At 53.6% G+C, this 24,172-nt stretch overlaps 1 protein-coding gene across 3 annotated transcripts; it reads right to left on the bottom strand.

Moving 5' to 3' along the window:
* Nucleotides 1–24: 24 nt before the first annotated feature.
* slc16a13 (solute carrier family 16 member 13) lies at nucleotides 25–16,932 on the bottom strand. Of its 3 annotated transcripts, none has more exons than XM_088628213.1 (6): nucleotides 16,364–16,931; nucleotides 7,982–8,197; nucleotides 5,527–5,670; nucleotides 4,149–4,405; nucleotides 3,401–3,926; nucleotides 25–2,447 (listed from the first exon to the last, which is right to left on the bottom strand). In XM_088628213.1, exons 1-6 carry the CDS (start codon nucleotides 16,722–16,724, stop codon nucleotides 2,125–2,127), a joined length of 1,827 nt encoding a protein of 608 aa, XP_088484339.1. In that variant the 5' UTR covers nucleotides 16,725–16,931; the 3' UTR covers nucleotides 25–2,124. The 3 variants fall into 3 exon arrangements, with proteins under 3 accessions (XP_088484339.1, XP_088484341.1, XP_088484340.1); XM_088628215.1 differs by lacking the exon at nucleotides 16,364–16,931 and adding an exon at nucleotides 16,070–16,318; XM_088628214.1 differs by lacking the exon at nucleotides 7,982–8,197 and having other exon boundaries at nucleotides 16,364–16,932.
* Nucleotides 16,933–24,172: the final 7,240 nt, after the last annotated feature.

Below are 24,172 nucleotides of genomic sequence, written 5' to 3'. Positions count from 1 at the left end.
AAAGGGTCAACAGCAACACGAGACTTAACAACTGTCAGGTTTATTTTCTACAGACACAGTAAAAAATACGTTTACAAAAGGTAAGAAATCACTTTTCTGGATGTTTGTTTCTGCGAGACCCTAATGGCCATGGAGTAAGAACACCCATAAGAGCAGAAAAAAGGTGACAAACAAGAGGAAGCTGGTTGGCTCATCTGAACAAATTACTAGCTAATTGATCCCATGATCTCGCATAGACCCTTCTTGAAAGGCAGCGAATTGGCTTCAGTAACATGGCTGCGTAGCTTGTTCTACACTCCCACCACTCTTTATGTAAGTGCTTCCTGTTCCTGGTATTAAATGCACTGGCAAAGAAAGAATGGAGGTTGCACTGGGGCTTGAACCCAGGTCCATCTGTGTGTAGAGCAGACATGATCACCGCTACACCGTGGAACCTCACTTGCAGTAAGGGGCTGTGGCCACAGGTAGTGGCATCCTTTCCGGGCCACAGCGGCTGCCGGAGTTCTCGTTGCGGACCCTACAGCCGCGGGGCTGGCTGATCTCTCCGGCACGCATCTGGTTCTGTGAATTCTTGCTCTGGGATTCAGACAGGGACAATTAAGAGGGTGTTTGTTGGCTTTTTTTAAACACTACTACACCAGCCCCATGTCCCAGTGCATCGTCAAGAGAATGGATGTAGTGTTGGTGGGCCGCAATGCCGTTCTGCCGGTGTTGGAGAGCACCAGCTGAGTCCAGACGTCCTGCTGCAGGAAGTATGACCCTGTCCCTGCTGTAGTATTCCAGTCACAGTACTGTCAGTTCTGAAGCTTTAGAACAGGACTTGCACCTCCATAACTCTTTCACACCATCATCAATACTGTGAGTACTGCTGAGTACTCCAGGGTTTAGCTGATTTTTTTTAGACCCTCAATAGCAGGTAGAAGCCACTCCCTGCCCCCCCTCCCCCCACTAGAATATGAGTTTGAACTAAGGACATCACTGCACCTACAAGCAGGGTACAAACTGATGACATCACATCACCACCATCCAGCCAGCAGTAAACAGGCATGGAGATGCAAACGTGTTTGCTCACGTTAAACCAAAACAAAATACCAGACAGACCAGTCACATCTTTCTGAGGTCTGCTAGGTAAGTGCACCATATTGCAGAATATGTTTTGTGGTAAATGGGATCTTTATAAAGGCTCTGCCACAGCAGGAAATAAGACAAAATGGAAACGGGCGTTTTTTTTCCCAGGAAGTTAAAGAGCAGTCAGTTTTAAGACATCAACATATCGTCGAGCATTCCCTCCTCACTTGACGAGAGACAGTCTGCTTCTCTTAAGGCTGAATGTTCGCCTGTAAACACTCAACAGAAGGAAAGACACCACCCCTTCCAGAGAAAGCACAAAAACACCCTTCCCAAGAGGAAGCAGATAGCTGGGAAAAACATCAGGCATGGGGGCTTATTTATCTCAAACACAGGAGCCCTGAGACAAGCCTCCAGTGTGAAAATTAGCACCCCCCTCACCCGGAAGACGATCACGTTGTTGGTGGAATTGCAATGATGCACACAGTACGCAGAGAGAGAGAGAACACAGATGTTCCTCGTTTCAACAGCTGTGAGGTGGTGCGGAGAATGGCCGGACCAGGGGTGCAGGCATGCGGCACGCTGTGCGCTCTAGAGACGGTCGTGCGAACGGGGGGGCTCTTCCACTTTGATTCACAAGACGCTCAGCCGCAGACGCAGAAAAAGACTTCATAGTGCAATTATTCAGTGCTGCATTAGTCGCCCCCTGGGATTAACGTTCCTAAAATAATCCTTTTTTCCCCCCTTGCCGATCACCAAATAATGAAATACCGAACCTTGGTTTGCACTGCTCTCGCATGAGGTTGTCCTTTTTGTCCAGCAGTCCTGCTTTCCTGTTTGTTCCTAAAGTGCTGTAAAAATCTACTCCCCCTACCACACCCCACAACCCTGTCTACAAATATCAAACCTGCTTTCCCCTCACATTAAACCTCTTTATAGCCCCATTAAAGGACCCTGAGTAGTTGACGAGCTGTTCCCATTGGCTCTTTGAGGGAAGGGAGGGCTGGGATTGGCTACTGGCCCTGAGTAGGTCCTGCCTCTGATTGGCTGCCATCATCAGCAGTTCGCCTCTCCACCGAGGATGGCCCTGGTCGTCCCCTGGGCTTCGGCCAGCCCGTCCTGGCCCTGGTGATTCAGGAAGTCCACAGGTCGCTCCGGTTCCGAGGCGTTCACGAGGCTCTTGGGTTTTGTGACGGCCGGTTCCGTCTTCCCGTGGGCGGTCCCGTTGGCCTGAGACCCGGGCTCTGGACCTTGGCTCGGCGGGTTGGCGCAGGAGAAGAACTGGGGCAGCGTGCCCATGATCAGCGTCCCCGCCAGGAGGAACCCCCCGGCCACCAGGAAAGATATGACGTAGCTGCCGGTGACGTCCTTCAGGAAGCCTGTGGGGTAAAGGGCAACACAGCGCCGCCATCAGGACAGAGCCGCACTCTTCCAGTCAGGGCAGGCAGCGCGCAGCTCTTGTCTAACATCTACATGCACTTGCTTTTCTGTGTCGGACCCACCCAGTCCGCTCTGCTCGCTGCTGCGGCGCCTGAGCTCTGCCGGCGAATCGTCTTCGGACGCGGCCCGCCTCTCGGCTGCCCGGGCTGCGAGCGTCTCAGTGCCCCGCAGGAGAGAGAGGGTGAGCTGCAGGGGCGGCGCCTCTCTCACCGAAGTCACCGCAAAATCACGGTCACCCTGGGCGACTCCCGCAAACGGCCGAACGCAAAACCAAATCTGATCAATGGCCTTTTTGTTATCTCTTATAAAACTGTGCCTTTAGGTACATTTATAATTAATTTGCATGTGCTTTAACCTTAGTTTTGCAAAAGCGTCCTGTGTCCGCACAGTGCCTTGGGTCTCTTCAGCAGCAGGCAGATGGACAGGTAACTGTATTGGAACCAGGGTCACAGCACCTGCCAGCTGTGGCTGAGCTTCTCATGAAAGCAGTAATGACTTGGATCAGTGCCACTAGGGTAGGGTTGTGATTGATCTGCTCTGCTCTGATTGATCTGAGACACCCCTGACACCCCACTCCTCCAGTCAGGATCGCCTCTCCTGTCAGGTACCGGAGCTCACATTGTGTCAGGGAGAGACACCCCACTCCTCCAGGCAGCACCCCCTCTCCTGTCAGGCGCTGGACAGCTCACAGTGTCTCTGGGAGGACAGCATTACCAAGGAGCAGTTCTGCAAATCCTCCCTTCTTCCCCTGCAGCGCAGTAGTCAATGGTGTGAACAATTCCAACATGGGCGAGTACAGACAGACTTAAAAACCAGGTAGATCTCCTCCAAATGGAAATTTAAACAGAGATTTATCTCAACTTTAACTGCACACCACCCCAACCCGTCTTACCTGACAGTGGGGGCCCCAGGAGACCCCCGACGCTCTCGATCATTTGCAGCAGCCCCAGCGCCCCGAAGAGGCGCTCCATGCCCACAATCTCGGGCACCACAGAGAAGACCACGGGTGTCATGGCGCCAGCGCAGAAGCCGTACAGCAGGCTGATGGTCAGCAGGGCCGGGTAGGTGGTGCCCAGGGGGATGGCCGCCATGGAGAGCCCCGTCAGCCCCGTCCACAGCGCCAGGATGTGCGGCAGCCGCAGGCGCCCCAGGTCCGAGACCCATCCGGAGACCACCCTGCCCACCAGGTCGGTCACGCCCGTGGCGGAGACGACGAACGCCGCCTGGTACTCGCTGAAGCCCACCTGCCGGCTGTGGGCCACCAGGTGGACGTAGGGCACGAAGTAGCCGGCGTTGAAGAGCGTGACGGCCAGGGAGTAGCAGAGGAAGGGCCGGTGGCGGAGCAGGGAGAGCTCCAGGTAAGCGCGGGCCTGGGACAGGCAGCCCCCCGGCAGAGACGCCCTCCTCTCGGGGCCGCCCTGGAGACAGGAGACAGGAGACGCGTGACATGACGGGGGCGCACCATCGACATGCAATCTGTGATTTATTTTTTGGCTCTTCTGCACCTGTGGAACAAGGGACCGTTCTGTTTTTCACTTCTGGGCCTTTTGCAGCTTTTGGCAGCCGTTAAAAGCGCCTGTGAAACCTGCAGGACCGTGGCTCCTGTCTGCAGTCGAGCGCGCGCGTGTGCGTGCACGTACCTCGCCGCCCTCCTCCCGGAGCCTCAGGGGCCGGATCAGGGCCCCGCAGGCCACCATGTTGAGGCAGAGCCCTCCCAGAATGAGCAGGCCCCCCCTCCAGGTGTAGCGCTCCACCAGCAGCTGGAAGAGGGGGGAGAAGGCGAAGGAGGAGAGGCCTACGCCCGTGAAGCCCAGGGCCATCGCCAGGGAGCGCCGCCGCTCAAAGTACTGCATCACGGAGGCCACCGTGGGGGTGAAAACCATGGCCCAGCCCATGCCTGGGAACAGGAGCAAGAGACATCATTAGCACCACAGAGAGGGAGGCGAAGGGAGATCCACCACCATCCCCCAGTCCGGGACCTCGTGCGGAGAAACACATCCTTCAAAGCCTGGACAACGGGGCAGATGCACAGCCATCTGATCTTCTCCAGGTCTGAAAGTGTTGTGAATCACACTCCCGCCACAAAAACAGTTTGATCCATTCAGCGTTTTACAGAGTTGTCAGTTAGACCAATTTAGTAGTAGCATTACCACCTTCTAGCATGATCTCATTAGACAGCAGAGATCGCTGCACTCTACTGTGTTGGTGGGCCAGTAGGGTGCGCATCTCCCTCTGGACCAGAATTTACAAACCGACGCCCCAGTACATTGACAATTATTCCTCCTCCTGGATTTAAACCAAAAGCTGGAGGTCTCAAGCTTGCAGTCTGTCTGAGAACCACTGAACAGGCGTTTAAAAACGCAGCTGTTCTACTGTCTTTCATCAGGACAGGGATGTGACTGGTACAGCCTGAAACGAGTCCTGGGATCGGTTTCCCTGGCCTGGACAGAGAAAGGCCACCGCTCTGTTCCGTGACCTGCCTATGCTCTCTGCCTCCCGCAAGCAAAATTCACACTGTGCGAACGGTTAATGTTTAGTTCACGAGATTTGGGACGAACTTTGATCAAGCCATGAATTTTAAGATTTGCTGAGTAAGTGCGCTCATCCAAAAAAAAGGGAGATCAGATCAGGGCTCCAGACAAATCAAACCAAAAACACAAACACGTAATCTGTCTCAAAGGCTCTTTTTCAATCATCGTATTCTCTGCCTTCATCTCTGCCAGGGTTCAGTGATACACTGGCGTCCCTAAAGGTCTCGCCAATACTTGGCTTTCTTGGGAGAAGGTCTCTCATCCCAGTGGTGGCCAGGCCCAGCTTTTACTGTGCCTCTGAGGTCAGGGGTCATCTTAGGGAGAACGTCAAGAGGACTGGCCCAGTGGTGGCCAGGCTCAGCCTTTACCGTGCCTCTGAGGCCAGGGGTCATCTGAGGGAGAACGTCAAGAGGACTGGCTCGGTGGTGGCCAGGCTCAGCCTTTATGGCCAGAGGTCATCTGAGGGAGGTCAAGAATGCTGTCTCACCTGAGACAATCCCCACGGACAAATAGAGGTGGACGAGCGTGGTGGACAGCGAGGCCAGGATCATGCCCAGTCCTGACAGGAGGCCGCCCACCATCACCACCAGCCGCGGCCCATAGGCGTTGCACAGAGCAGTGGCCACTGGACCTGACAGGCAAGCAAAACAAACAACACCTTCATGTCAGACACCGCCGACCCAGAGCAGCGTGCAATTCAACTGGGAACCGCAACTGGGAAACTCAGATCAGTTATTAAATCTCGGTAACAAATTAATTAATTGGAGGCATTGCAAAATTTTACAAATTCCAAATTAAGCACAAAATCGTGAACGCTGTGAAAAACACTACATACTCGCCATCTTGGCAAAAGTTCCTGAGACTTCCTGAGAAAAACTAAGGCTGCTGCTGGAAGAGGTGTTAGTGGGGCCAGTAGGAGGTAATCTCCCTGCAGCCTGTGTGGGTCCTAATGCCCCAGTATAGTGACGGGGACGCTATACTGTAAAAAGGCGCCGTCCTTCAGTTCATATAAGTGTAAGCAATTAGTATTATTAAGCAATGTAATGTGACATCCAAGCAAATAAATACAGGTTTTGCAGCAGAAATGCTCCAATGTGATCTGCAAGCAGAGTTAAGAAGTAGTATTTGTCAGCAAAACGGTCTCAAAAGTCGAGAGTAATACTTCTATTGCATTAAAAGAGATGTATTCACAAACCCGCCTGTTGACAATGTTATAGGGCCACTTCACCTCACCGGACGTTTTGTTGCCTCATTCTGAATCAGAGACAACGACAGCATACCTCGAAACTCTGGGCTATTTTATGATGTACCCAGCAATGTGTAAAACCTCCAATTTACATTGTCCTTTCATCGTGGTTTGAAATGCACTAGGTGCCGATTCTTTCTAACCCCACAATATTGAAATAGCATTGCAGTTCCTCTTTAAAGTTTCCTCTTGAAACAAGACCTAACAGGATACAAGACCGCTCCACTTTCTTCCACCAGACTCCGAGTTTCCACTAAGGTCAGGCAGGGAATTCCAGAACCTGGGAGAGTGACCTCCGGGTGCCCCGTCATTCCGAAAACACAGTCTGGAATTCAGGACAACTAATAGACCGGCCTCGATGGCATGAAAAAACTGCACAGCAGTGCGATCCACTCCATGTCTTCCTTTTGTAAGCCCACACCAGTTACCCGAGGCTTTAAGCTGTTTACGGTTCTTAAAAGGCCAAAACAAGCTTCTGACGGATCAAAAGGCATTCGAACAATCTGAAATATGTTAGCCCCGGCTTTCCTGTGTAACGGCCCGGGAGCTGATAAGCCTGGGAACCTGTACCCTGCTGAGCGCCGGGAGACAGAGACGTGGGAAACGTGAGCCGGGTGCTGATGTCAAGGCCATGCAGAAGGCCAGTGACGCGCTCTCCCGCGGCCTTCGCCCCGCCCCGTATCCGCACCGCGGCCCGGTGCCCTCTCTGTCGCAGCAGGCAGCGGGGAGCAGCCAAGCCCAGCCATCCCGCCGCCCGAAAACACCTTCTTTCCTGTTCTCCCAGCAACACGTGGCTGCACCTGCCTTCGCTGTTCCGTCTGGTCTTCTTAGTGTATTCACATCGCTTGACCTTATTAACATTACAAACTGCAGACACATATATAATATAACTGTGATTAATGTCTGCCCCCAGCCTCCTCTGAAGTCCTGTCACAAACGGGATCACTTAGGACGTAAAATAAAATCCCTAAATTCCCTAGGATTCTCCTTAGATTATTAATATAAGAGATTTGGTCTTCCTCCTCTTGTGCCCTAAATGGAATACAATGCATCCTTCTACGTATCCATCCATTCTCCATCCGCTGTCCCACTTTCCACAAAAGTTCCTGCAGGTGACCCGCGGTGTTGGCCTCTCTGTCCATCAGCCCTGGTCTTCACAACACCAGGGGAGACACAGGTGAAGGGAGGCCCTTCAGCCTGCAGAGATCCCTTAGGTCTAATTCGTTATAGTCCTACAGGACTGCGAACAACACCAGCCTCCCCCAGGCTGCCCCCCACACCAGAAAGGGCTTACTCAGAGGGGCCAATGAAGCCAAGCCTGTCTGTCTCGGAGAGGTGGGAGGCTAGTTTACGTTTAAACAAAACAGTTGCAACAGCGGCACAGCACTGGGGGTCCCGGGCTCAATTCCGGATCTGAGTCACTATCTGCAAGTTTGTATGCTCTGGTTTCCTCCCAGAGTGCAAAGACTGAACTGGCTTCTGGGAAAACTGTTGAGTGTGTGTGTCTGCCCTGAGATGGAAAGGCGTCCCGTCCACGGTGAACCCTGCCTCGTGCCCGTTGCTTGCCCGAATAGACCCCGACCTCCAAGCGACCCTGAACTGGATAAAGTGGCGAGAAAGTGGATGGATGTTGCAACGTGCTGGGACTCACTCTCCCTCCTCCCACGCCCCACCCCCCCAGACGGCGCACACTGACTTGCGAGCTGCTGTACGGAGACTCCGATGGAGGTGATCCAGGACACGGTGCCGGCCCTCTCGTCGAAGTAATCCACGAACTCCACGAAGAAGACGCCGAAGGAGCGGATCACCCCGAACACCAGCGCCGACACCACGAACAGAGCGCCCACCACCACCCACCCCCAGCCTCCGTCCGGGGGGGCCTGGGGCCGCACAGCAGAGGGCATCCCCCTCCCTGCCGGACAGACGGAGAGAGGGAAATCGAGGGCACAGGTTCACCCACCGGGACACAGCGAGAGGGAGGTGGGGAGGACAGCGCCTGCGAAGCACCGGCCTGCTGCTGGCGAGGAGAAGGGAGACGGCGTGGTCGAGAGGGAGGGAGGAGGGAGAGAATGAACAGCTTAATCTCAAACCACCAAAACAAACCTGTTACCTTTTTCGTTTTGGTGTGACCGTATACCGAAACCGGATTCAGTCTGATTAAACAGCAGGGGTGGGCAGTCCTGGCCCTGGAGGACTGGTGTGTCTGTGGGTTCTTATTGCAACTCATCCCTTAACCCAGATAAACCAACTTTATAGAGACCTGGGGAGTCTGCAGACACACTGACCCCTCCAGAACCAGGACTGGACAGCCCTGCTTTAAAGAGACCTGGAGAGACTGCAGACACACTGACCCCTCCAGGACCAGGACTGGACAGCCCTGCTTTAAACAGACCTGGAGAGACACACTGACCCCCTTGACAGCCCTGGATGAAAATGGTTCTCACCGATTTGGGAAATCATTTATTTAATTGCTCTAGAGGCCGACTGTGATTAGGCTGTCAGGGGAGCCTTCGTGACTTGAATCGAAGAAGTTAAAGATAGCTGTGTGTGTGTTGCCAAATTAAATACAAGAGCTTTGATTTTTTCCCAGATGTCTTGTCACATTTTATCTTTATGTTTATTTGAATTAAAACTACCAAACTGGATACCACGATCTCAAGCCTCCAAGTCATTTTAAGACCCACACGACGATATCTGTCACATGGGCCTACACGCGTTTTGAGGTGATCATTCATCTGCTTAAGGAACTGTTACACCCTCTGCAGCCAGAGAGCGCTCCTGCTCTGTCCTGTCTCTAGTTTCCTGTGCTTTGCTGTCCTTCTGGTGTCTCTCTCTCTGGGGCTATATATTTCCGGGTCACTCATTCCCCTTCGCTCAGCATTGACATTCGGATGTCCCGAGACCCGCCAAGCACCAGGTCGCCGCTCCGTCCGTGGCCTGAGGGCGTAGGTTTCTATACGGCATTTCCTGAACTCCTGCTCTGCTGAGCCCGGGCTAACCCCCTGCTCCGCCGCTTCGCATAAGGTCTTTCTCTGCTCTTCTGCCTCTCCACGGTTCGTCCCTTCTGACATCCGTGACAGAATGCCGAGCCATCTCCGACTCCGCGAGCAGCGCTTTTTGTCTTTCCACTGCTTTTTCTTTTTTCGCCGGGCTTTTTTTTTCCCAGTTCTTCTATTCTAATCGCGGGATGATATTCCTGACTTCCGTGCCTGTGAGCGGGTCATTCAGTGGTATGCCGTCCCGACATCCGCTTTCGAATCCTGGCTTTCCTCGGGTTGTCTCCGTGATTGAATGTTGAGCTGGCTCTCCTATCCTTATTGCTGGATATCACTCTGGACATCGGTGCCTGAGAGCTGGTCTAGTGCCTGGCTCTCCTCGGCTTGTCTATTCCGATATCAGTGATAGGATGTTGAACGTGTTTTGCCCGGTCTGCGGTGTTTTTCCCGGGTTTTTGTATTTTTGTTTTTGCTTGGTGTTTTGATTTTTCACTTCCTGGTTTCCCCTTCTCTCTGGTCCCCCTAACCTCTGTGTCGTGGAACTTTTGGTTCCTATCTGTTTTTTGTAGTTTGTCACCCTGGTCTCCCAGGTTTATTTTTGTGGTTTGTGCTGGTGTATGTCTATTTTTGTTTTAAGCCTCTGGAGCTCTATTTCACCCCCCCCTTCCTCTACCCAATAAAGGTTTTTACCCTGGAGGAGGGGGCAGCTCTCAGCCGTGGACTCCTGGAGGTTTCCTTTCAGTTAAATGAGGTTTTTCCTCCCCCCAGTGCTGTGCAGCACATTTATTTGTATGGGCGTCAGGAGCCGCACATTGGGATGGGGGGGTACTGCTACTCTGTCCTGTCCCTAGTTTCCTCTGCTTTGCTGTCCTTCCGTCCTTGACGTTCGGATGCCCTGAGACCCGGGAGGCACCAGGTTGCCGCTCCGGCCGTGGCCTGATGGCGTAGGTTTCTATACGGCAATTTCTGAACTCCTGCTTTACTGAGCCCGGCTAACTCCCCGTTCCACCACTTCGTATAGGATCTTTCTCCGCTCTTCTGCCATTCCACGGTTCATCCCTTCCGACATCCGTGACAGGAACAATGAATAGACTGTGCAACTGTCAAGTGAGTGACGCTTGCATCTAATTTAATGAAAACCTTTTTATGAAACCAAAGTTGCACATTTCATCCAAATCTAGCTTTAACCCAGTTCAGTGCAAACTGTTAAACATAAAGATGATCATTTGCATTTACATGTTCCTTTTCTTTCATCAGAATCCCAGGAATACTGTAGAGCTGGGTGGGGGCTCATCTACTCCTTCACCCAGCAGACTAGGTGGAAAAAGTACTTTAATTGAACTGGACAAGACACGTCTGACATGGGCAGACTGAGAAAGACCCAGACTGGAACCTCTACTCTGTTCACACAAGCCTATGGCCCCTTCATTGCCTACAGGAAGTCAGGACCTCAGTGCAGCATCTCCTCTTGCAGATGGGCTCCTCTTACAGTGTTCCCAGTTCCTCCACTCGAGTGCTGGCCTGGCCTTCCTGCTCTTGTGGGAAGAGTGCCACCTGCTGGTACCACAGCAGACCAGCGCATCCATTCGCATGACCTGCCGTGTAATACCAGAGCTAACTCTGGGCTAAAGAATCAGATGTTTTGTGCTAGTGGATTAAATAAATAAAGCATGGGCTCTGAATCCCACTCCCTCTCTGGCTTTTGTTCTCAAACGGTTCTTTACTCCCCACAGCCATTGCAGCTTAGCAAGGATATGAATCGCCTGTTAACGGTTTGTCCTTTTACACCCGGCATCAATTCGACTTCACTGCCGTCCTCGTCCAAGCGCCCAGGGGAGGTGGCTTGGGGCGAGGGTTGTCCCCACTTCCCTCGTTTTCCCATCTTCCGCCCTGTGAACTCCAGGTATCCTAACAGCCGCTTGGCGAAGGCCGGCCGGAGGGTCTGACGCACGTCCAGGAGGCCCGTGGGCTGGTTTCCACAGCAAAACATGAATCCGAGGATGAGGGCATTTAAGCCTTTGCATTTCTGTACACAAAGGGTGACGGAAAGCTGGAACATACTCCAGAGGCTTCCTGGCCCAGTAAATAGCAAATTGGAAGTGACGATATCCGAATCTGGGAAGAAATAAACATCTGTATGGCAATTTGCGCTTGGATGTGCCTCACCAGCCGGCAGGCAGGTGGAGACAGAGAGCATTCCTCCGCTCTTCTTCCCTGCCGGATATACAGTGCTCGTGCGGCCTGTTCCAGATCTGCCGGGCCCAGCACAGGAAAGCGACTGGCTCATGCCAAGAGCGCCCTCCCCCAGGAAGGAGCCACACCCTCCTACACCAGCTCACCTCTCCCTCGTCGGAATTACCAGAAACCTGTTCACAAACATGTCCCCAAGCTTGAGAGCTGCCAGAAGCGAGGGCTTGTTTTTCTTCTTCCACTCCGAGCCAAGCCCTCCGGGGGAGCTGACGCCGAGGCCGAGAGGCTGGGAGGGAACCTGCTGGAGACGGGAAGCATTTCGGAGACTCGGATTACAGCTTTAAGCTCCAATTCCTGGAAGTCCTCCCTTGCGGTCGGGTCAGTCTAGTGTGCCGTTTCTTCGTGGGTACAGTACCACCGGCGTCCTACAGAAGTCTCACAGAAAAGACCAATGATACTGCATAATGCTTTGGGCAGAATCTTTGTTTACTGATAAAATGCATGATATTTCCGTTTAATTATGAGTTTACATCAGGGAACCCTAACACAGGCCAAGAATTCCCTGGCTCAAAGAAGGATCTTAGTTCTGATGCTTTACAATCTATGGGCACTTGGCGCCATCTGGGCACATCAAGCACAGCTGACACTCCGCTGCGACTGGAAAGCGGGTTTTGTCCTGATCGGTTTCTTACAGCCTCGTTATCTGCTTCCCCTGAGAGTTGTACCACCCGCCCTGTACCTGTAACCTAATTCCTTCACTAACAGCGACGCTTGGTTGCACAAAGCACAGAAAACAGAAAAAAAGTTGACAAGACGGGACTCGCACAGCAATGCAACTGCAGCCGCTGTCTGTCCTCGGTCGGTGGTGCTGCAGTGTCCTTTACAGCTCAACCCACGGGAGCAGGGAGCTTCAGTTTGATCGGTGGGACTGGCGAGTTGCCCCCGACAGTATGCAACATCATCAGGCACAACACGGCCAAGGGCACCAGATTTCATCAGAACAGAAGAGAGGCGAGAAACGAGAGGAGGCCAATGGGCACATCCAGCTCGTTTGGTAGCGATTAGTTAATCGACCCCAGGATCTCATGCAGCTGTTTCTTGAAAGAAACCAGGGGATCGGCTTCAGCATCACGGCCAGGTAGCTTGTTCCAGACTCCCACCACCCTTAGCGTAAAGAAGTGCCTCCTGTTCTCGGTTTTAAAAATATACTTCCACGTAGTTTCCGCTCCTGCCCTCCGGTGCGTGTATCACTGCTCTTTCTGAAGAAATCAGACTGGGTTGAGTGTACCAGCATCTTTGAAGATTTTGAATTACTTGTATCAGGTCCCCTCATAATCTTCTCGGTTCACGACCTAAAACTTTCGGCACCTTCAGCCAATGGTGACCGCCTGCTACAGTACCTTCCAGACAGAAAGGCATTATTATAACGGGCTTCAGGGTGACTCAGAGAGCAAAGACACCCACTCGCCTACAGTGCAGCTGTCTCTGGTTACAGCCAGGCCAACTTTAGCTGGGACGACTGGAAGGGCAGTGCACAACTGTGCCGAACACAGCCTGGGGCAGGTCATCCCCACTGTGGGTCACCACCTTCCCTCCCACTGTTAATTAGCAACTAGCAAGACAAGCTTAAAAAAGGTCCTGGGGTTTGACCGAGTTACCCATGGTCTAGGAAACGACACTGTGCGTGCTCAGAGCCTGTGAGCCACTGGGTTCGAATCCGCTGTCTAGGGAGCTGGAGTGGCGCTGTACGTGCTCAGAGCCTGTGAGCGACTGGGTTCGAATCCGCTGTCTAGGGAGCTGAGTGGCGCTGTGCGTGCTCAGAGCCTGTGAGCGACTGGGTTCGAATCCGCTGTCTAGGGAGCTGGAGTGGCGCTGTGCGTGCTCAGAGCCTGTGACAGCCCGACAGAAGAGCAATGGAGGGAGGGGGGGGTTGGGATGGTGTCTGCTCAGCCACATGGCCCATGCCATTTCCTCTGAAAAACAGCTAGATGAGATCCTGACATCAATAAGCTGCCAATCAATGACTGTCCAAATCGACACTTCTGCCGAGATTGTGCGGGCCAGAGCAGAGGTGACATCTCTGCGTCAGCAGTATTTCTCACTCCTTACATAAGAAAGATCTTAGGACCGCATGTGGCAAATGAGCAATGTACAGTAGGTTTTAACCTTGACAAATAAAGAGGCAGATCGATGCTGGTTCCCTCAGGCAGGCTGGGTCAGGCCCCATCCGGCACGTGACCGATTACACCAGCGCAATCCGCACACGGACTCGAGACTCACACCTCGACTGTCTGTCCTGGCTGCTCCCGGGCTCCGAGTGACCACGGAGCTCCGCGGCTGGAGTCGGACAGCAATCGGCACTCAGACCGACAAGCTGCTGCCACCCAGACAAACACGGCTGTCCAAGCCGCTTCTTCTCCTTCGGAAACTTTTCATACTCCAGGCCAGAGGGGAAGTGACGTCTCCGCCGTCAGCAGTGCTTCTCACTCCTTACACAAGAAGTGTCACAAGACTGCACGTGGGAAGACCAGCAGTGGAGGTTTCACCCTGTGTTTTCCCTGGGGCAGCCATGTAACTGCCAAACCGTCAAAACAGCAGAGAAACAATGAGGCAACGACAAAAAAAAAAAAAGAGAAGGAACGAGGGAAACCTCTGGAACACACTGTGTTTCCAAAGCTCCGTTTGTACTGCCCAGCTCACATTAACGAGCAATTCAATCCTTCACGCTTTCGGTTTCGGCAAAGTCATTGTGACTGTGCGTCTGCCTAGGTTGAACACAACAGACTAGTGCAGATAAGCTGCCTACTATGTCTAGTCACGCCCTCTGGAGGTGCCAGCGCTGTGCAGCTCACCGCTACATGACTAATATTTTCTTTGGCTTTGCTGCACTTTCTACTCCTGCTGTTGGCTGTGCCCTTTCAGATGTTTTTTTTGATGGCATCTGGTGTTCAGTGCCTGGTCTTGTTCTGCTGCTATCACACTTTCAGTCCCTCCACGCCATGGTCTCCTTGGTCTCCACAGACGTGGGTCCAGTTCTTTACGGTACCGGCCCCGCAAGGTCCCGCTCCCGCGCAGTGCTGGTTTGTGTCTTTTTCTCTCAACGCGGTTCTCCCAGACTTGCTCGAAGGGTACAGGCTCTGGTGGCGAGCATCGGAGTGTACCCCGCGCCCTCGGCTGTCACGGGCGCTGGCCGCGAGAGGGGGCCCATCATGCCGGCTGGGAGTCGTCCACTGGAGCCCGCGACGGCGACGCAGCTCTCATATTGAAGGTCAAGGACTCCGCCGCCACCCCCGCGCCCCTCCACACTCCGCTGAGCTCCGCCAGGCCTCGGAAGGTCAAAGCCTTCCTCGCTGTCCTATCCGACGTTTCGGACCCTCGTCGGTCCTGGTCGGCCAGCCCAGAGCTGGATGTGGGGGACGGAGGAGCCCAGCTGCTATTAGGGAGCCGTTCTGTCCAGCTCGGACTTGAGGATGAGGCGGGGATCCGATGCTCTTTGCCCTAGAGTGCAGAACACGGTCGCTTTTGGCAGCGCCAAGACCAATCGTGCACCTTGTCCCGTGACCCGAGCCCGTGAACCGCGGTTTCGTCATCCTCCTGTGAGGAGCTGGCCGCAGCCACACGAGCGAGCGTTGCGCACGTCCCAGGGCCAAACTCCACCGCGCCGTCATCGCTGCTCGTGTTTACAGTGTCCAGCGCCTGAGGCAGCCGCCGCCAACCTACACAGAAGGAGATCTTCATCTTCTGCCCATCCACGACCCTGCTTGCCTGGCGTGCTAAACATGATTATTATCATGCAAAGGAACAAGTAAAGGTTTATTCCACGCTGAAAAGAAAAGATGAGCTGTGGAGCCTCCTTCAGGTGTAGGTACCGTGCTGACAGAGCTACCTACCTGAAATAATAATGATATTCCAACTGCTTCATCCACCTCAGAGCTGTGGGGAAGCCAGAGCCTATCCCAGTATCCCAGCATGCAAGTGGCACAGGCCCTCCATCTCTGAGGGAGTCCGCAGGCGCCGCTCTCAGACCGGCTCACCTCCCCCGCCCCCCTCTTCCTTCACTGCCGCGACACCGCGGGGTCAAAGTCCATCCCCTTTAGGGTTAGAGCTCGGCGCCGCCTGGCGCTGCGGGTCCACAGCCAGCCCTCGCTCCCTGTGGCTGCCACCAGCCGGGCCGGCCCAGCGCCCACCTCTCGGTGGCTTCTAAGTGTCCGGGGCCAACGAGCGCTGTTTAAACGAGAAACGGTTTGCGCCACTTTGGGCAACAGTGGATCGCCTAGGCTCAGTGAGCGAGTGAGACGCACTAACTCCGGGCGGAGCAGTGGCTCTGTGGCTCAGATCCCGCAGCCGGCAGAGGAATCCTACTCCGTTGGGCCCCTGAGCAAAACCCTTAACCCCAGCTGCTCCAGGGGCGCCATACAATGGCTGACCCTGCGCTCTGACCCCAAGCTTCTCTCTCCCTGTCTGTGTGTCTCATGGAGAGCAAGCTGGGGTCTGCGACAAGACAAACTCCTAATGAAATCGCATATGGCCAATAAAGAGATCTTATCTAACGCAGTGAGAGAGAGTGTAACTGCGCCCACGTCTTCCGCTGTTCCCACCTGTCCTCTCCATGGCTGAACAAGGTTGACATGTACCGCTTTTCCTGCCGGTCCCAGAGCCTCCCTCTTCTTCCAGCACGTACAGCAGTAGCGCTTATTTCGTTGTTGTTTCTTTGTACGCGCCTCTGTGCGAGCGTACCGCTTCCCCGGAGCACGGAAAGTAAAACGAATCATCGTATTGCTCCGTGCTGCGCCACAACCGGAATCTTTATATATATATAAAAAAAAAGAGCCTCACGTAATCTCGGGTGAAAGCGAGCAGGATGTACCTTTCAGCGGGAACAAGTTACAGACCTGTCGGGCGTTTTGCCCGCCCACCTGCCTCCTCGGTCTCCGCGCTCCGGCAGCAGGCGTGCTGGAGCCGGCAGGAAACTGTCCCGGTGTGACAGCGGCTCTGTCGAACTCTGCTCCCTGCCAGCACCTCGCCCGGAGCCCCTCCCCCCGCCGCCGAACCGACCAACCGGGTGGCGCAGCTGAACTCGCGGCCCCGCCCCGCAGTGTGTTTTTGGCAGGTCACTCGTGCTGTGATAGGCTGACCGTCCAGAGCTTGTAAGGCACGCCCCCTGACAACAAGCGCAAACCATCCCGCTGTTTCCCCGATTCTGCAACCGTACAGACCCTTCGCAATCGAGAGGAGCACAGACATCCAAACCATTTTTTAAATACAATCAAAATATATCTGAGGGAAAGACAATAGGGACCAATTGACGATTGAGCGTTTCAGCACAGTGCCTTGTGCTGCAGAGTCTTTATTATCTGGACTAGCAGAACCTGTCCTGCTACCTTGTGATGGAGTGAGTGACCCATTTAACCGCTGGTTCCCAGACCTGGTCCAGAGCCCTTTAAGGAAATTGTCCCCCAAAAAAGGTGAAGGTTTCTCCCCCCAGGTGACTGGGTCAGGGAAGGTGTGCCCGGGGAGGCACGGGTCCGAGCCCGTATGAGCCCACTGTGGTTTCCCAGTCCTGGTCCTGGAGGCGCGCACACACACACACGCCTCCCGGGTTTGGTTCCAGCCCACGTCCCACTTAATCCCACAATTGTTCTTAATAAAAGCATTCTTTAACACCAGCTGCGGGACTGCTGCCAGCTCTGACACGTGCTGGGAGCTCACCTTTGGACAATCGCGTTGCCTAAGTAGAAGAAAATCCCATACGTTTGAAGAGAAAACGGGCACAGGGGTTCGAAAAGGGGTTCTTGTTTGTAGAGATGTAAAAGTTTCTTTAAAAAAAGGATGCGACGCAATAAAACGACGCACATTTCCTTTTAAAAAAAAAACAAAGGATACAATAATGTGTTACGCGGCTCTGCTGGCGGACGCGCGCGATCGGCGCGTTCCGGCGTTGCTAGGCAGCGGGAGGAAGATGGTCCTGTTCCCTCCGGCTGAGCCGAGCGCGTCGCTGTCGCAACCAGAACTACCCTCGCTCGATATTTCAGGTGTCCGGGCCCGTTCTGGTTGTTCAATCAAATGTTGCGGGTCATTTGCTAACCCCACTTTCCCCAGTCTTCAAGCCTAGGCGCCCTGTGCCCGGGGCTAGCCACCCAACAAGCCAAACCTTCCACCTTCTTTATAATAAAAATACCGCCCGACTGCACACGTTCGCAAGCAGGGCTGCCTGAACGCCACTCCAGCTGCCCGTGGCACTGCCCGCACGAACCACGGTCGCTCGCCATTACTGTTCCAGACGCGTCAGACGCTCACCGCACGGTCACCCCCGTCTCCCCCTTACCTGTCTGCACGCCTGCACCAGCGGGGTCGGCGGCCGCAGCCAGCCGCGACAGGCGAGCCGCCGCTGCTCTTTCACACACAAGGTTTGCAAAATGAAAGAGGAAGGGGGTCACGTGACCCGGTCCACGCGTTCGCTCGTGATTTGTTCTGAAGCTCGTCACAGTTTGTTGTTTTTGTTTCTTTTAGAGGGCGACTAGGGCCTTTGGCAGCGGTAGGTCTCTTTGTAAAATACAATTTAAAAAAAAGAACAGGGGGGCACTTTCAAGGCGTTCACGACAGCTTTCAACCCCCTGAACGGGCCTCGCGAGCCCCAACCGGCGCCTGATGCCCGTGTGAGCCCCGGCCGCCGCGCGCTCACGAGTGGGGAACCTGCGAGCCGCTCTCGCGGAAGCCAGAAGACACCGGCAGTAATGATGCGTTTTAACTCATCGGCCTCTTGGTGAAGTGATGTAAAACATTCGGGTGATGGGGTTTGTCGGAAGTACTTTCATATCATATGAATGCACCAAAAAATTCCCAAACCCATAAACAGCAAATGGTATAAAAAGGTACAACGAATTAGTTAAGTGAACAGTTTTTTTTTAGTAACCGTGTCACTTCGTACTCTAATATTATATATTCACTTCCTTCTGAAGTGTCGTTGGAGAGTTTATGTATAAAAGCACAGCAAAAGTCTTAGTATTTATATGTCCCTGCTTCTAATGTATGTAATTAAACGATTGAAATACTAAAATACTGTAGATCGTCTTCGCACCAGTGAATCCATCATTTCAACAGAACGCACTGGAACAACAATGAGTTCGTCTGCGCTCGGCTTATACCTCCGCAGCGGGACTGGATTTCACTGACTGACCCAGTGACGGACAAAGAGGCTGTGAATATTGACCAGGCTGGCCGCTTACAGCTGTTGTCCGAGAGCTGTAAGTTCGCGCCCGGGCCGCTAGATGGCGATGGAAACACACGTCCTGGCAGCCCAGCCTCCAGCATATCTCCAGCACAGTCCGCCCTCAGCTCACCAGCTCCCGACCCCTCGGGAACGGATCCGTCTGGGTCGCTCAGGCAAGTAATTTGCCCAGTCGATAAAGTCCGTTCAGAGATCGTTTGACACAGAAGTCCCCATCCCCTGTCGCACTTAGGGGTCTCAACTGGCTGTTAATGGCGTGACTGAGTGACTTGTTCAGCTGTTCCCCCCCGGTGCGTGCGAAGTCTCCACAGCCTGCAGGCCCTGCTGGCTCACAGGGACCAGGGGTGGTGTCCTCCTTGTCTTATTGCATGAGAGAGGAGGCTGTTGGTCTTGCTCCTGCTGGCCTCACCACTGGGCAGGCCCTTTGTTCCACACCCCCACCACACTCTGTGTAAAGCCAGCTCAGTATTAATGACTGTAGGGACAGCTGTGTTACCAGGGAACCCCCGAAGAAAGAGCTGAACGAGATTATCAGGTGCATGAGCTAGGAGCAATCCAGTCCGACCTGTGAGCCCATCAGAGCTCTTCTCTTTTGTAGTTTGTCCACCAGTCCGTGTTTTAAAACTGTTTTTTTTCCAGTTCAGGGTGGTGGGGGAGCTGGAGCCCATCCCAGCTGGAGCACAAATCCGGGCACACCCTGGGCGGGACGCCAGCCCATCACAGGACACACACACTCGCACCAGGGCCGGTTCGCTGAGAATCCAGTTTATCTGTCATCGTGTCTTTGGACTTGTGGGAGAAACCTGGAGCAAAAGGAGGAGGAAACCCATGCAAACACGGGGAGAACATGCAAACTCCCCACAGACAGCACCCCTGGTGTCAAGCCCAGGGCCTCAGTGCTCAGACACTGTGCCACCGCGCCGCCCGTTTGTAGTTTGTTTGTCAGTCACATTTCGTTCTCCCTCGTAGCTCATCAACACCCTCAGAGCTCTTCACGTGGGCCTCGGTGATGCTCTGATGTGGAACACCGATGTAAAACTTCCCCCCTCTTCTGTGAGGACACGAAGGCGTCAGCCGACAGTGACTCCACGGCTCTGAGAGGATGCGCTCCCCGCACAGGGTGGGCTGTGCTGGATGGGTCCAATGGGCCTCGTGACATCCTGTTCCCAGCATGCACTTGCACCTCCACCTCGGTTGTCCGCCTAGGAAGCAGGTGTGAGGTCATCGGGCCACTGGCCAATGGGAGCTTCCTCTTGCCTTTTTTTTTTTCAAATGAATTTTTAACGCCCCCTCCCTCCCCGTCCTTGTTTCCTGCCCATTGTGTATAGGGTGCCCTCAAGGGAAGCAGGCACCATCCCAGACACACCCCCAAGGAACACGGTAATGACAATAAACTGATGTTGTTAGCGAGCGAGGTCGATACCGAGAGGTCCGGAGAAAGAACTCTCGAGCGCCTTTTTTTCAAACATGCAAATTCCCGAACTGAACTGGAAATTTGAAAACAAAGAAAAGGAGCACAGAACTGTCTTTTGAGCTGTTGGTCAAATCTATGTGCTAACTCGTACAGCTCACGGCTCACAGGATACCTTCAGCGTCCCTTGGTTACTTAGTTAACCTCATGCTAATAATAATAAACAACTCTTACACTAATATAGCGCTTTTCTGGACACTCCACTCAAAGCACTGTACAGGTAATGGGGGCTCCCCTCCACCACCACCAGTGTGCAGCCCCACCTGGATGATACACCAGTACTCTCCCCACACACCAGCTCTCAGTGGGGAGGAGAACAGAGTGATGAAGCCAGTTCAGAGAGGGGGATTATTAGGAGGCCATGACTGGTAAAGACCAGGGGGAAATTTGGCCAGGACACCCGGGTAACACCCCAACTCTTTTCAAGAAACACCCTGGGATTTTAAATGACCACAGAGAGTCAGGACCTCGGTTTTACAGCTCATCCAAAGGAGAGCCTCTTTGTTACAGTATAGTGTCCCCGTCACTATACTGGGGCATTAGGACCCACACAGACTGCAGGGTGAGTGCCCCCTACTGGTCCCATTAACATCTCTTCCAGCAGCAACTTTAGCTTTCCCAGGAGGTCTCCCATCCAGGTACTGGCCAGGCTCACACCTGAATATAGATGTGAGCTGATCAGCACTTCTCAACATGAAACTGGCCCCCTCTCCATTAGTCCTGTTATTGTGGAATTATTGTCCAAAGGAACAGGGTGTCCATTGTTTGCCCTTCCACAGTTAGTCAATCTTCCCACAGCCCAGAGGCGTTGCAGGAAAAGTCAGTGTTCCCACACAACTCTGGAACAGCCAGCAGGATTGTGCGTCACTCCTGGACACACACAATATCCAGGAAGGAGCTCCAGGAACTGCCATTTATTTTGTTCCTCCCAGTTTGGATTTCATGGGGATTTTCCAAGATTCCGTAAGTTGACCGCTCGTGCCAGAGGAGAGTGATGAGAGGGATCGGAGGTGGTGGTGGGGTGAAGAACTGGGGTTCACCCCCAACCCCCCCCCATCATCGCTGCACCCCATTCCTGAACAGGACCGACCCCCCCGCTCCCCACCACCCAGCTCTGTATGATAAAACTGTTGTCCTTTGTTTGTGGGGTCTCCTCCCACTGGTGTCCTGTAACTGAATTGGCGATCAACCCTGTCCCATCTTTCCATCTTCCCAACCGCTTGGATCGTGGGTCACGGCCCTGCGATCTTATGCCAAGCAATCCTGTGGCGTCCGGACCTAGAAGGACTGTGGAACGCAAGGACCACTCTCATCCGGCACACAGGATAGTGGGGAGCGACGGAGCTGGAGGAGAGGATCCTGGCGGACCTCAGAGGGTGGACGAACTGCGACGTGGCCAAATGGGGCTTCTCCACGGCGAGGGAGCGCTGGAGGGGACTGTGGCCCCTGTACAGGGACTCGTGGACAAAAGCAAGTGGTGGGGCCTGGAGGGACCCTTTAATTGCGCAAATCCGGCCCCATCATCCACTTGCACGGATTGATAATGGACAATCGCCCCCGTTTGGAATGTTTTTATTGCATGTGAAGTGCATACCTAGTCAGAATGTTTACCAAATTCGTGAAAAGATTTCTTTTGTGAGGTGTTGCTATGGAAATAAAGTATATTTTGATTTTTAAAAAATCCGGACCTGGAATGCTGGACCCAGGGAATGGCAGATCCAGCAGGGATCCACTACTTCACTCGGATGACCCCGACGACAGACCCAGGAGCGCAGAGACGGCTCACGCCACAGGGGATGGCTGCACCACAAGCCAATTGGCAGTGCCCACTGGTGCAACCATCGAACCCGGGACCCCAGAGTGTTTTCCTCTCCTTCGTGCCCACCTGGTCTTCCGTTGCTGTTCAACATTGTCAGACGTTTTATAATTGCGGAAGGGCTCTGTGGCAGTGTGTGGCAAAGGACACTTACGCAAACTAAAAGATGAATTGATTGACGTTACATATTAACCTGCATAACTGTTTCGCCCCTCAGCCTGACATTTACAGTCCCATAACGCAATCCATAGCAACTGCTTGCTCTTAAAACTTAAAATGCACTATTAAACCTGTTCCTTGCGAGACACGCAGCTCTTTCTGTCTGATCTAGTCCACTCTGCGGTCCGTGTTGCTGATGAAAGTGAAACTCAGGAAAACACAGAGTTAAGTTAAACAGGGCCAGCTGGCCAGCCCCTGCCCCACAGGCCAACACGCGGGAACTGTGGTGTGCGCTCCAGGTCAAAGCTGTACCGGAAACAGGTGCCTGGCGCTCAATTGTTCCTCCTTTTTAAAAAAAAAAGTACCCGTTGCACACCCTTTGGCTGAGTCACGGCAGCAGGCTGGCGCATTAATGAGACAGGAAGGAAGGCAGGCGGGGGCGGGCGGCCAGGGGCCGACTACGGCGGAGGGTTTCTTTAAAAGAAACCTTCTCACAATCGCATGTCCAAGAAAAAAAAAAACACATCCTTTTGCTCCTCTCTGGATGGCACTGGGCGAGAGCCACCGTCATCGCTGGCTTGTGCAGAATGGACGGGGGGGGGGGGGGGGGGGGGGCTGGGAAACTGCGATGACTCAGCCCTCCATTTTCAAACTGTGCTTTTCCGGTTCAGGACCGCAGGGGAGCCGGAGCCTATCCCAGCAAGCAGCGGGCACAAGGCAGGACACACACTGGCCAAGACACCAGTCCAGCGCAGGGCAATGAGAGGGACACACACTCACACCAGGGACAATCCAGGAGCCCATTAACCTCCCAGCATGTCTTTGGACTGTAGGAGGAAACTGGGAAACCCGGAGCCACCAGAGGAAATCCATGCAAACTAGGGGAGAACATGCAAACTCCACCCAGACAGAACCCCTGTGTGGATGCTGCACATTGGTGGCGGTGGAGGAGAGTCCCCGTTACCTGTAAATAGCTTTGAGAGGAGTGTCCAATAAAGTGCTATATAAGTGTAAGCGATAATTATTATTAACCCCAGGTCTGGAAGTGAACCCAGTGCCCTAACCAGTGCACCACTGTGCCGCTGGTGACTCAACTGTTACTCAGCTCCTACAACGGGCCCAAGCTTGCGTGATCACCTTCCCATCCTGGGGTGTTATTGTACACTTCGGCTTTGTGTCGAGTCTGGTGCGCACTGCTGATCCTGAAGGGATCTCTCACACCTTCTTCGCCTCTGGTCCGAAGAGCTCCCAGGAGAACGTGACGCTACCTGAGAGAACCGTGTCGCAATGGTGGACTAATCTGCTCATTCCTGCGCGGGAGGCTGCTGGCGTACGCCCTGGCCAATAGATTAGGAACCCACACTCCCGCAGTGTGGGTCCCCAGGAGAAAGACTCACCTGGGGAAAACTCCCCCCTCTCCCACTGTTAAACTGTAGACCGCAAACCTAAGCTCATGGGCCAATATATTAGGACCCCCCCAGCCAGACTAGGCTCATGGGACGGGTGTGCTGGGTCAATGAAGAGGCTGGATTTGAGGACCAGAGGCCAGAATTCCTTCCCCAGACAGAACAACCTGCTGGATCTCTATCCCCCTGAAAACGGGGACGACGGGTGGAATCATGCAGTGCACCTCCCTTTATCTGTTCCCAGCAGAAGTTGATCCCCTCGGAAGAATGGATCAGGACTGGGCTGCAAAATGTGCATACTTTAAAACTTTCTCAAAGCGACAAAAGCACGTTGTTCCGTTTGTTCTGTATGGGGGGGTAGGGGGACCCCAATACTTCAACCAGAAGAAAGTGCTTATTCCCATCCAGTGGGAATCAATCTGCACAGAGGACACAGAACCTCTTCCTCCCTTCAGCACAGCTCTGCCAGGAGCAGGAAATCAGCGCACGTTGGGAAACACCAGCGGAAGACAGCACAGCTTTATTGAACGAGTGCATGAGAACAGAGAACAGGCAACAAAGCCAGCTTTGCGTAACTTTCAGTAACCAAAAAACACAAAGTGAAAAAAGCAGCACTTATGA

Source organism: Lepisosteus platostomus, chromosome 4 (assembly GCF_059453375.1).
Source record: "Lepisosteus platostomus isolate fLepPlt1 chromosome 4, fLepPlt1.hap1, whole genome shotgun sequence".
Classification (NCBI taxonomy): domain Eukaryota; kingdom Metazoa; phylum Chordata; class Actinopteri; order Semionotiformes; family Lepisosteidae; genus Lepisosteus; species Lepisosteus platostomus.
Note: the sequence above shows the minus strand (reverse complement) of the source record. Positions and strands in the feature narration are given on the sequence as shown.

What these genes read in the sequence shown, in the direction of transcription:
- slc16a13 (XM_088628213.1), bottom strand. Translation starts at nt 16,724, where the DNA reads ATGGTTTGGATGTCTGTGCTCCTCTCGATTGCGAAGGGTCTGTACGGT. An exon ending in CTCCGTACAGCAGCTCGCAA is followed by an intron (nt 5,671 to 7,981) that starts GTCAGTGTGCGC and finishes CTTGCCTGTCAG; the next exon opens with GTCCAGTGGCCACTGCTCTG. An exon ending in CCTGGGGCCCCCACTGTCAG is followed by an intron (nt 2,448 to 3,400) that starts GTAAGACGGGTT and finishes TTTACCCCACAG; the next exon opens with GCTTCCTGAAGGACGTCACC.